Below are 13402 nucleotides of genomic sequence, written 5' to 3' on the forward strand. Positions count from 1 at the left end.
TTGAAGAATTACCTAAGTTTCTTCTAACATCCCCTTCGATTTGCAATTGACACCTTTCCTTACAATCCAAAACATGACCTTTAGACTCTTAATCCATTTCCACCCATTGACTTGCCATGGAACTACCTCTCAACTTCAAGAAAAAAGAAGCAACAAATGCAAAGAGAAAGATAAGAAATATATCAATCAAAACCTTAATACCTCCATTTAACACTATTATAATATCAATCACTATATAATAATAATACTCTAGCACCCCAATATAATAATGAGACACTAGGGCACAACAACCACACACAACTTTATGTTTTATTATGACCCTTCACACCATCCTTTTAATAATCCTATAGAAAACAATTCATCTTAAGGATACCATATAACATTTCTCAATCTTCTGATGGGTCTTTGTCCTCTGAGGTTTGGGTGACCGAGGCAGCAAAGTTTGAGGACGGTTGGATTGCGGTTAAAGGGAAGAAGGCTAAGCCTTCTGCTCCCCCTTTAGATATGACCCTTCGGTCGCGTAAGGGTAACCTCATTTTAAAAAGATAATCTTTTGTTCCCTTATGCCGACTAGTTCTTCTGGGTTGGTGTTATGGTCTTGTCTCTAGTTTTCTGGTATCTGGTTTGGATAGCCTTCCTGGCTGCTTTGCTCCAGTCTGTTTGTCCTTTCAGATTCCGAAGTTTTTGGTTAATTTTACTGGTCATATCTGCTGGTTTCAGGTCCCTGCAAAACTTGGTTTAGTTGTTTGGCTGGTTTCAGGTCCTTTTAAAACCTGGTTGTGCTTAATAGTTTATCTTTCTCTTTGATGTAATGGGTTTCAGAGCCCTTTCAAAACCTGCTTTTACCTTAATCTAAAACATTTCTCAATCTTGTCCATCATTATTTTCAATGATTACACAATGTTCCAAACAAATACCAAGCTTGCTGATTTGGACAAACATTAGTGTAATATATTCATGACATAAATAAGGTTTCTTATTTATGACCTCACTTGACTTTATTATAACTGAATAAATTAATTACAAAATATTTAGAAAAATAATACTGAAAAAAACAATTAAACCTAAAGATTATCTAAAAATTATAATTTATACTCATCAAATACTAAGGCATTGTCTTACAATTTGCAAACATATATGCTAACACACTAACTTTTATTAACAACATATTTTTAAATAAGACCAAATATGTTGCTGCGTACAGTGTCAAATAGTAGATCTCAGAAATTAGTATTTTGAAAAACCTTACTTTTATATTTTCATCCTTAATCTTCTCTATATATTATGAATTGAAAAAAATACTTCGATTAACCTTAGAGGTTTACAATTGAAAATCTTGTTATCCTGCGCATGGTCATTACCATAAAGTTATTAATGTACTCACTGCCCATTAGTCCATTGTGAATTTTTTTTTAAAATCAAATCCATTATTTTAACAATTTTCAAACAACCGTAAAACATATTAATAAAATTGTGTAATGATGTAAAAATAATGTTTCGTGGTGCAAAGTAAACTTGAACTCAAAACGATATTCACAAAATTAGTAAGGATCTTAATCATATATTCTTAATCAAGACAACGTTTTTATTTTAACCAAATATCTGTAATCTTAAAAGGCACAAGTGTGGATTTACACGTCTTTTCTGTTAATCTTCCAAAAAGCCCTGTGGATATATGATGGTTCAAATAAGATCTTTCAAGATACCTCTGCATTCTCAAGAATAGACGACGCGCTATTCTACCCCAAAATATTCCAATTCAAAATTTTGAAGTGCCATTGAACAAATTACTTTGCCTTCTTCTTCCCTTCCTTTTTCTTAATAGTCTCATCCATATAGAGTATGCCTTTTCCTTTGTATACTTCTGGAGGCTTACAAGCTCTAACAGTAGCAGCAAACTGGGTAACTCTTTGCAGATCTAATCCTGTGCAACAGATTATGTTGGGCTTGAAGCAAAAGGTGCGAACGCTAGGTGGAACATCCAGTTCAACCTCATGACTATATCCTAACCTTAGAAACAGCTTACGACCTTCCTCCTCAGTCCGAGCTTTATAGCCAACTCCAACAATTTTCAAAAACCGGAAGAATTTGGCCTCCATTGATATACAATGAAATCAATAAATTATAATTCACCAGCTACCTTAAAATAATCCAAGGTAACCCGTGAAAATAGCATGCTTAATACTCTCGTGTTATCTGCAGTAACCATAAAAGAAAACTAATCAGATATTTTTCCTTGGCCTGATTAACTTTGGATAAGGTAAATAAACACGTGATAAATTGAAAAAATAGTTCAAAAGATAAAACATCGTAATTATGTTTCATTGCAGTCTTGCTCTTCCCCGGGTGTAATTGTAAACTGCCATCTCATAAACATATACCAATGAACCATGGCATTCCAGTCATTTTCTGTGCTAGTGTCATCTCTGTGATTTCAATACGGATACTTTTGTGCATTCATATATGTCATTTTCGCCTAGTAGAAAAAACCTTTTTAATGATAAAATGTACTTAAATGTCTCTGCTACAGTGTCATATTTACAACATTTGTATTTCCTAGAAGAAAAAAATCTTTTTACAATAGCAACTATTAATAAGAAATTGGCACTCATATTTGGACATGATTTTTGTGCTGCTATTCAACAATATTTTAATTAAATTGCAGACAGATTTATTCCCAATTATTTGCCATTCATTTAGGGTAATTTTTTATATATATTTGCTTTTCAAGCATTTGTAATCCTTCTCAGTAACTCTCACCGCCACTAAATTAATAAATTAGCCCTAATTTAATCTCTTTTAGTTTACGAATAGTGATTGGTATCATGTATATACTTCCTTTACATTGTGTTAATTTTTTTACAATTTCGTTTGAACATTATTCTGTATTTGACTGGTGCTGACTCTGTAACACTTCTAGACTATATTCATTCTTACAGTACAATGTTGAATGTCCTTGTGCTGTACCTTGCTTGCATTGCCAATTTGAAAAGCAATGCATGTCTGATGTATATATTGAGATACCTGGTCAGCAAGCATTTGAGTAGTAGTTAAAGGGCAAAATAGGAGAATTGATAGAGCAAAAATCACTTGATATTTTGGTAATTTGGTAAAACTGTTTATTGAAATCCACATCAATGGAGGACATTTACAAGATATTTCAGTGAATTTCCAGAAAAGAACATTACCAGATTGGAAGCCACATCCGTGTAGGCATTAACACACTAAATTGCAAAGCTAGAGCACTAATGTTTTAGGGCCACATCATACAAACCATTCTCGTGGACAACAGAGAAAGAAAGTATTTGCAATGTAGTGAACAGACGAGAGCTGTATACTTGTAAGTAAAATCATATATTGACATGTCTATATAAATTTAGCAATATTAGATTCTTTCTTATTTGAGGAACTAACAAGATGTGTTTGTATTTACATTTTATTTATACGGGAAGCCAAAGAAGAATTTTGAGTGCACTCTGAAGTCTGACTATTCTTCTATGCTATTTAGCTGCAAACCTAGTCCTTCCTCCTAGATATTTCCATTAGGTTTACATGTTTCAAATTCATTACACCCAGTGGGTCTCTATTTCAGATGCAGTACTTTTTATGATCATGTTGCTTCCTGTGAATAATCTGTGTTAGAGCACTTACAAACTGAAGTCACTATAATTGAGGCCAAGAGGAGTTATGGTCCATCTTTGTTCCTGTTGATCTTTTGTGATTCACAATTGCTGCTATTTTTTTTTTTAAATTGTTAATAGCTAAAGCAATGTGTGGAGACCAAATTGTACAATGATCTGTATGGCATGTTGATATATTTTTGTGGTAGACCATAGTTTAGGTATAAAAATATAAGTCCTATTTAGATTTCTTGTGAAGAGAAGGTTAAGAACCTGAAACTCGTAGACAACTCATAATGGACTCGCAATGTTCTAAAGTCTATTCATATATTTTTCCTGTGGGCTGGCAGGATCCATGCTCTAATACCACTTGTAATGTCCCCGACTTGTAATTGACCTGTTTGTAAACCAAAACAACAATTCCAAAAGTAGTATACTAAAGTGAACTAAGTTGATCATTAATCGTCAATAATTTAAAAAAATAATGAACAAACACGCCAGTTCATAAAGAGGCAGATATATGGTAAGCATTATGAGTAGCTATCTATCTTATAATCAATCATAGCTTAGTTTGCTACGAAACTCAAAAGAGCACCAGGAAACTGCCCAACCCAACTAAGCCCAAGAGCACACAATCATCCAATGTGACAACTCACCTCTTATCCCACAAGCGGTAGGAATGTCCATCAATGATCGGTTCCATACCTTGGGTCAATATACTCACATCTCAGCCCACAAGGGGCAGGAACATCCAACTATAACCAGCTCCATCCCTTGGAGTTGTCTACTTAGTTCAGGAGGGTGGTTTTCCAGATTTCCCTAACCTATTTCCTTCCATTCCCTTATGACTGCTTGTGGTTTATTAAAGAATACATAAATTTATTATTTAAAGCAATATAGACAGATTAGCAAATTCCCCTTATTAACTAGATTGAAAGACACAAAGGATTATATTTTAAATAGCATCATCCACAAAGCTTATTAGAGCACAAGACTGTTTTCTATAGATGCAAGTTCCTTATCTCAGACCTAATCTCATACAATATCAGATCTTACTTTCTTGACCCTTTTTGCAGATCAGTCTGTCTGATAATTCAGATAGGAACTTATAACTTCTTTCCATGACATGATGATCCTCCCTTCCAAATGCATTTGTTCTTTCTTGTATATCTTCTGGTGAGAAGGGCTGCACCTTTCCATCATACTAATGCCTTGCAAAAATACAACTTGTCATCGCTTCACTTGGAGAATAACAGTTTAATAAATCTCTTTAATTATAGGAGATCCCTGCCTTTGCTAAATTCTTTAATTTATAACTCTCCTCAATGAATTGCTAGCATCTTTTAGCCTGAGCCTATTAGCAAAAGTGTCACACTTTGAAATTCAATGTCACCTATAGATTAATAACTGTTGCTCTTTGTATCTCTTTGTCCAGGATAATTACAGTGATCGGTGATTTAATAACATTGTGATTCTTCTACATGGCGTGGACATGACATTCTTCATACACCTTTAGTTGTGATATGATTTCCTCCTCCAGTCTGGTTGCTTCCTCTATTTGAACTATTAAATTAATGATTGATTCTTCAAAAAAATTAGTATTTTGGAACTCTTCTTGAAATAGTTGCTTAGATTTTAATTTCTTCCTTCTAAGTCTCTCAATTTCAACTATGGCACGGTACAGCTCCTCTTGAAATATATATTTATCATCATCTTCAAGACTAGACTAGAACTTTTCATCCTTGTGTTGGAGATAGATTTCTCTGTCAATATTTTCTATAATATTCCTTTCAGATTCAAATTTGCCATGAATAGCATTTCCTCTTCATAATTATCCCACTCACTCTCGTCAGATGTCTATTGTGTCTCATCGTGTCTTTTTGTTAAATTTTGACTATATTTGCTTTCCTTTCTTGAGTAAGGTTCTTTTTTGCTATCACTTTCCCTTCAATATGGACACCTTCTTATAGTGTCCAACTTCACCACAATCAAAGCATTTAACCAGAAAAAATCTACCTTTGTTTTTTCTCCCCAACATTCAAGCACAGCGAGCTTCCTCTTTAACTGTTTCTTTCTCATGACTTTTATATGGCAGTTCTTTAGCCTTCTATCTCCTTGTAGCTTTGAACGCTGATTCCACTTTAGATGTATCCACTTTTCCAGTCCTCATTTTGTATGCTGTAAGGATTTCATGTACATCATCCATAAGTAATTTGTCCAAGTCCTTCATTTCTTCTATTGCAGAGACTTTAGCATCGAATCTATCAAGGAGTGACCTTAATATATTTTGAGCTCTCATGGATCCCTCTATTTCTTCACCAAGACCTTGTAGGGTATTAATTTTAAATGTTTCATCAACTCAAATAAGATCTGCTGCAATGTGCTCTTATAAAAAATCTTGAGGCTTTCAAATTCCCTTCTATGAGTTTGAAGTTTGGCTTTCTTTACTTTGGTGTTGCGTTCATAAGATGTTCCTTAATTCATCCCATATGTCCATGGCAAATTTGCAGTGCATTACCTTCACAATTTTTTATTCTGTCAATCCACATAAAATTGCAGTTTTTTGGGCTCTTGCATAACTTTCATATGCCTTCTTTCCTACTGGATCTGTTTGGAGGAGTTGACAGATCTTTATATCTATATATCAGTGATTGCCAAATTTAATAGCCTAGGGCACTTATGTAAGTCTCCGTTCTTAGGCTCCAAAAAGCATAGCTTGTTCCATTGACAATGGGGCTTATTTGAAGAGAATCCTTCTCCACCCAAGGGTGCTAGGCCATCCTTCTAGTTGGTTAGGCTAGTTTGAAGGAGCTTGATACCAACTGATGAGCGCATGGTTATACTGACGGGGTAGGGGGAATCGGGGGTGAATCAATATAACAACTTTTACCAATTTTAACTTATCAATCACAGTTACAACAATCATTCAAATGCAAATAACACAAACACGATATTTACATGGCAAGCCCTATGGGAGAATACCATGGCAAATTACTTGCTTTATATAATAATTTCTTTACTTTTTTAGGCACCAACCCCTCACTCTATTTATCAGCACTTGTCCACTAGAGGCACCAACCCCTCACTGAAATTTCAACCTTAGCAATGTTTCTTAATCAACGGATGATCTATCCACAATTTACTACAAATCTCTTCCTCAAATCTGCTATATTGTCTTCCACAAACTTCCAAAAATCTGATTATGAATCTGTCATAACATGACTACAATCACCTCTTTCAAAATCTAAAACAAACACCTTTTCTCCTCAAGTCTGTAATGATCATCATATCATGCTTTCTCTAAAAATTGGTGTATACACTCGATCTTCCTTCATATCATTCCCAGACATTCATCCAACTCTCAAGCAATCTTGAAATGTATTCACACGAAAGGATATATTCCTTAGGACATGTCTCTTGGTAGCTTAGAAATCGCACTGCAAGAGTAGTTTTTCTTAACAATATATATTTCAAGTTAAATCACACCACTTCAAAAAAAATGCATTTTTACTCTTAAATAACGATTAGTTTAGTGGCAACTCTTTCTTTGTATTACTTTGATGACTAGTCTTAACAACTGTCTCTGTATGAATCATATCATAAGTGGCTTCTAATAATTTATTCGACCATCATTACTAATCTAGTGAAATCGGTGAAAGTGTAGGATGTTCCACGTGGATTGCTGAACATATACATCAGACTGCTTGCATAATGGATTGCTGCACATATAAATTGAAATGCTTGCTTAATAGGTCGCTGCACATATAAATCACTGTATTGTAAGATGTTGGTGACTGAAGGTATCTCTTTCAAAATCCCAGCCACTACACCACCTTTCAGTGGATGGTAACTGAATTGCATCTTTCATAATACCTCTGCCTATTGACATTAAAGACAACTTTCCTTAAATCACATAGATCCATTTTAGCATGGATTGTTGAGGATGTGATGCCCATGTTTCTATGGATGAGATATCTGATTTTGATTAGGAAACAGCAGATTTAGCAGCACAGGCATACAGCTAAAAATAAGTATGTTTTTAGCAAGGTCACTAGGATACAGGGGTACCTGAAGACTTTGGAGATTGGTACCAGTACCGGTACGGCTAATTTTGAAAACTAGGAGACGGAGGTACTTGGAGACCAATTTTTTAAAATAGATTATAATAATTTCCAGAAGATATCATGACATAGAACTTTGAAAGCTAGAACAATGGTAAAGTAAACATTTAACTTTAAATAGATTAGTCAAAATGTCAAATGTCATTGTGTCAAAGTGTCAAAGAGGTCAAAACTCGCACTACATATTCAATATTAGATTAACAATATATATTGAAATTCAAAAATATTGACAATTTGATGCTGATATGCAAACAAAAAATGAAAATCAGAAATCTATTGCCTACAGTTCAATGTTTTGATAAGTGATATCAAGGCCCTCATATGATGCTCTCTGGATAATCATCTCTCAGGCTCTGATTCCTTTGATTGTAATCTCTGGTTCCTTAGGCGGAAGTAGAACTAGGGTTAATTCAACAAGGCCATCTGGTTCAACCACTTCATCCACCATGGTTTCTGAATGGTGGAAAACAGAATTTTCACTTTGTTTGTAACCTTTACACATGCCTTTGGTCAAAGAAGACGTGAGGGAGACTGCCAAAAAACCTAGTGGGAGACGGCAGGAGATGTGGAATGAAGCCTCAAGAAGCATGATAAGTCTCTAAGATGCATCTACATCTCCGACACATGTCTCGCGAGGGTGGAGATGGCTCTCCAAGATACAAAGTTGTGTACGAAAATCTGCAACCTCTTATACAAGTAGAAGGAAGGTACTTGGTTCCTTGTCATACATGATGCACTACAAAGTCTAGTGTTGTGCAGATCCGATGTTGGGCCAAGTGATATAGGTTCTCAACCTTAATTTGGCCCTTTTTGCCATAATTTTTTATTGATCCCATGGAACATTTATTCCCAAACCCAATTTGTGAGTACAAGCAAACAATTTTATGAACTTAACAAAGGAAAAGCCATTTTAAGAACCATAACAAAATCTAATTCTTGTAGCCAATGCCATTTTATGAACCACCTCAGACTCATCTACCCAAGAATTGACCAGGTTAGTGGTGATGCTATCTAATACTCACTTGGTGTCCATCAAACTCAATGATACATTGTAGACCCACACAAGATATTGAAAGAAGACTTTTCATCAGACAAATAACATCCAAGACATCATCTCAATCAATAACAACACTTGAAGGCATATAAAAGGAGACAAATCCCAATACAATTAGTGGATAAGTGGTATCATTGTCGAACTCCACCTATATGACATATTGTCATTCCTCGAATTTGGATGTTTTTATCTTCATGTATCATCCTACTCATCCACTTCAGCTAAAGTCTCAACACTCCCTACAATCTCCTGCTACTCTAGTTGAACGAGTCTCCAATCTAGTCCCCCATGAGATCAAATCATCCCAAAGCTTCTCAAAGGTGAATACAAAAATCTAAAACAAACAATTTCTAGATGGAAAAACCCATTTAGGGCTATGGGTACTTTTGATGTGAGTTTTGCTCCACTACAACATATGGAATCGAATACCTAGCATTCCAAGGATGCAACACCAAATCCCCAACTCTCTCTTGAATAACAATGTTCATATGCTAAACAATGTAGATGACTTGTATGATCAAATGAGACAACCTCAAGGTTCCATCTTAATCATGGACTTCACTCAGTTTTATGATGTGATATGTTGGTAATCACAAAGGTATTTGCATTGTTCATTCAATATATATAAACTTGACTTTTACTTCAAACACTTCCAACCAAATAAACTACGAGGATAAGGATTAGAAATTCTATCTAACTCTAAGCATGTAGAATGATGCTGATGATGGGGTAAGCCTCTAACCAGTCCTTGCTTCGCTGAATCAACTAAGCATAGGAGGGTGCTAGCTTCTGAAGATGCAGGAATGGTTTTCACATTGTCAATATTCATCCAAATACACTATTAAGGAGCAATATAAATAAACATATCCAATAGAAGCTAAATACTGCAATTTAGGTTAGATACTGCAATTTAGGTCCAAATTAACCATGCACTATAACTTACAACCAACAAGTACCAAAAGGTATGGACACTAGTTTCACCATTAATCAAAGTTGAACAATATCTCCCATTCACCAAATTTGACTTCTACTTAACATGAAATAAAATCCTAAATGAGGAATTGAAGAAACCATGCAATACTCCAAAGCAACACAATTAATCCACAATTACTTTGATTATATTATGGCAACAATTCCATTAAGCCTCCTACTTGTTGTGAGGCTTTCACACCATCACTCCATTGCAAATGAGGACCCACTCTTTTTGTTGTTGAGGGTATTAGCTTAGTTTGTTGTAGATGGTTGGCAACATTTTTCTGACGCTTGAAAAAAGCACAATGAGGACTTAGCATGGAAAGATAAATTGGTTGAGTTGCATCCCTGACATTGATGAAACCAAACTTACTGAAATCAGGATATTGGATGGCATTCAAACCTGGTAAGATTTTGATCATATGGAACTATCATTTGGGGAAATATAGAAAGAAATATGGTGATTACGAAATTGATACAAAATATTAAAATGAGGGGGTATTTTGATTTGAAATGGACTTTTCATAAGTGGATATGGATTTCCACCTTATGCTTCAAATTGTCTAACTACATGGTGAATTCCACTTCAATTTATATGCAATTGCCTGGTCAAGCTTAATTTCCACTTCACGTGTTCAAACTTGCCTAAATGACCCTTGACTTGCACTATACATTGGTTACAGCTTGCCTACGTCACCCTTGATCTCCACTAAGCAATTCTGCAATTATGTGTAATTCATGAGTGGTTTCCAATTTATGCGTAGTTGTTTTGCCTAAGTGGGTTAGTGGCTTCCACTTGTTGATCAGTGATTTTGCCTAAGTAGATGGTTGTTTCCATTCCAAGATTAATAAGCAATCTCAACCACAAAACCATCCTACCTCTCCTCGAGTATCAAAATGCTTTCAAATTATGAAATTCATAAGTGGATTGTAAAATATGGTCAAATTTTAATGGTTTGATTTTAATCAAAGCATTGTCATTCAATGAATTACATGGAGTCAACGGTAGAAAGGTCCATCAATATGGAGTTTTAAAAACAATTTTCAACCCCCAATGTGAGGCAACTCTTCATATTGGGCATGATCTTATTGAAAAAATTGCAGCAAGTTACCCATGTTGGATTTAGGGAGGACGATTTTATTAAATATGGGAAAGTTAATAAAATGGGGCCACGGTTTCAATACAAAAGGCCACCGACTTAATTTTGAATGAGCACATCAAATACGTAATGGGCCACCAATTATTTAATCCCAATGGCCATATATCTGATTTGATAAAGTTCAAATTTAATGCTAAAAGGCCAAACCCGATCTTGTTGACGGAGAGTTCAAATCCAAATGGGGAAGAATTAATATTAAATACCAAGCATTTAATTAGAAATGATTACATGGACCAAAACGCAGTCTATTTATATCCAAAGAAAACATGATTCTCTTTATATTAAGAGGGGCGATTTAAAATATGGAGGGCTGTTATATCATTAATATGTGGTGCATTTCTATTAAATGCTTAATTCACTTCTCCTTGAGATCAGGTCAGGCTGAAAAAAATACATCTCTTTTAGATTTGGGTGTATAATAGGAGAACAAAATCCTCTCAACACTCACCATTCCAGTTATTTTGCATATAGAGGAGATCGAGCTTAATTGGGAGCAAACTTTTGACAAGTGGAGCTGGACATTTGCAGCAACAAATTACAAATTTGAAACATAAATGTGGAAGCCATGCCATGAATTCAAAGACTTTCCAGAGACCAATTAAAAATTGGATTCGGAAGGCCATTGGAAGCTCCAGAAATGTAATTTAGTTTCAAGTTTTGGTTTGAAACTCAGAATTTTTTAGCAACAGTACAGTGAGGCAAATGATGGTGCTTATTCAATGTTTCACATGGCATTCAAGGCTGTTATTTTCCAATGCACATATAACCTTTAATTTGAATTAGAGTTGAAAGGGAGGGCTGTAGACTTTATCTTATGAACATAATACGCTTCAGATTTGAGGATCATAGCTAACTCTATAATATAAGATATGTAACCCTTGGTAAGTTTGTTGATGATTCCTTGATGTGAGTTGCAATTTTAGATATCAATTAGTCAAATTCAGAGCATAAACATTAAATAATGGTATCTTTATTTTGGTTCAATGATGAGGAAGACTAAGTCACTAGGGTGGTATCGTGAGCAATCTTTCTTATCGTTATTTTAAAATTTTCAAAATATGAAGATCTAATGCATGGTGTTGTATGACAAGGTGGAAGATGGCAAAATCTAGTGAAAGTGCAAGTTCAAAATGAACGACAAATGGTGGTCAAGAATTGGATGGTTCAAGTGCAAGTTCAAAATGAAGGGCAAATGGTGGTCAAGAATTGGATGGTTCAAGTGTAAGTGAGACGCCCCCAAGATGGAATTCAAACAAGTATAAAATCATGACCGAGTCTAAATGCCAAAGGAATTATGGTAAACTTGAATTTCCTGCAAAAATTCAAAGTTCTATTGAATTGTCCAGCTACATGAAGCACTTCTACAAGCGCCAAACCAAGAACAAGACATGAAGATGACAGCAAGAATTCAAAGCAAGCAAATTCAAATAATGGGAACGAGAAGACTTCTGGATGGAAAATATTGTCACACCTCTTTTTATTTGATACTATTACGCTCACGTCTTTAGTAATGGATGCCCTAGATGAAATTTACTATTTCCAATAATGGTTTTGAAAATGTGCCCTAAGCGGGAAAGACCTAATCTAACAATGGTTTTGCTTCCCTAAATGGTTGTGATTACAATGGTTTTGTTGCCAAGTGGTTTTGGTTATAAAGAAACAGTGGTATAGCTTTTGTGCCCTAGGCAGTATATGTGGACTAACTGTGCTTTTGTAGACTTTGCCCTAGGCGGATTCCAATTTCGGAATTTATGATATCTCTAACTAAAACTCTCAATTAGTTTAAGTGGTATATATTAATTATGATCGAAAAACTCTTGGTTATGATGTGGACCAAAATTGACGATAATAGCAAAATGCTCACTGATAGAGCAATATAATTACATAAAAAGTCTTATTTCCATATAACTTGATATCAAGGTTTAACCACTTGTGTGGTTGAATGCAGGAAGAACGTAGAACAAACCCTAAGGTAGAGAAGGCATCACCGGGAAAGGGGATGTGGGATGATCAAGTTTTGAATCCTAGAAGTGGTATGATCTGACAATTTCACCTAGATGGCTAGGGTGACTTAAACTTGAGGGAGCCACCATTTCATTTTATTCTGATCAATGACGATTATTATCTCAAACATATTTTGATCAATTTAGAGTCATGGGGAACAACTAGTAGCCTACCCTATTTTATTCATTTTGACTCCTCCAATCATGAGTACTCTCACTTAATGTAATTCTTATTAAATTGGACTAAGTCCTAATATAGCGAAAACATTAGAGAACTATGTCGAACTTTCGCCAACTTGGTTAGACCCTTATTTCACCATCAACCATATCTTGGAATTATTTTCCTTTTTGATAAGTTCCCTTCTCCTTTTTGGTCACTTAAAAATCTCTTTATCAACTCCAACTCTACCATTGCACTTAAGACTTTCGACAACTCTTCATTCCTTTATAATTCCGACCAATCATGATAATT

At 35.0% G+C, this 13402-nt stretch overlaps 2 protein-coding genes across 2 annotated transcripts in view; both read right to left on the reverse strand.

The window, feature by feature from the left end:
* LOC149571485 (uncharacterized) overlaps nucleotides 1-13402 on the reverse strand; it is an 87720-nt gene that overhangs the window by 44492 nt on the left and 29826 nt on the right. The window lies entirely within an intron of this gene.
* Nucleotides 1533-13402, reverse strand: part of LOC149571486 (ribosomal protein L6 family protein) — a 41711-nt gene continuing 29841 nt past the window's right edge. Inside the window, exon 2 of the mRNA XM_089813003.1 lies at nucleotides 1533-2196. Coding sequence (XP_089669129.1) covers nucleotides 1788-2099 — 312 coding nt within the window. The 5' untranslated portion in view covers nucleotides 2100-2196 and the 3' untranslated portion in view covers nucleotides 1533-1787. The remainder of the gene's footprint in view (nucleotides 2197-13402) is intronic.

This window comes from Cupressus sempervirens, chromosome 2 (genome assembly GCF_028749045.1).
Source record: "Cupressus sempervirens isolate cs-2001-9-10 chromosome 2, ASM2874904v1, whole genome shotgun sequence".
Taxonomy (NCBI): Eukaryota; Viridiplantae; Streptophyta; class Pinopsida; order Cupressales; family Cupressaceae; genus Cupressus; species Cupressus sempervirens.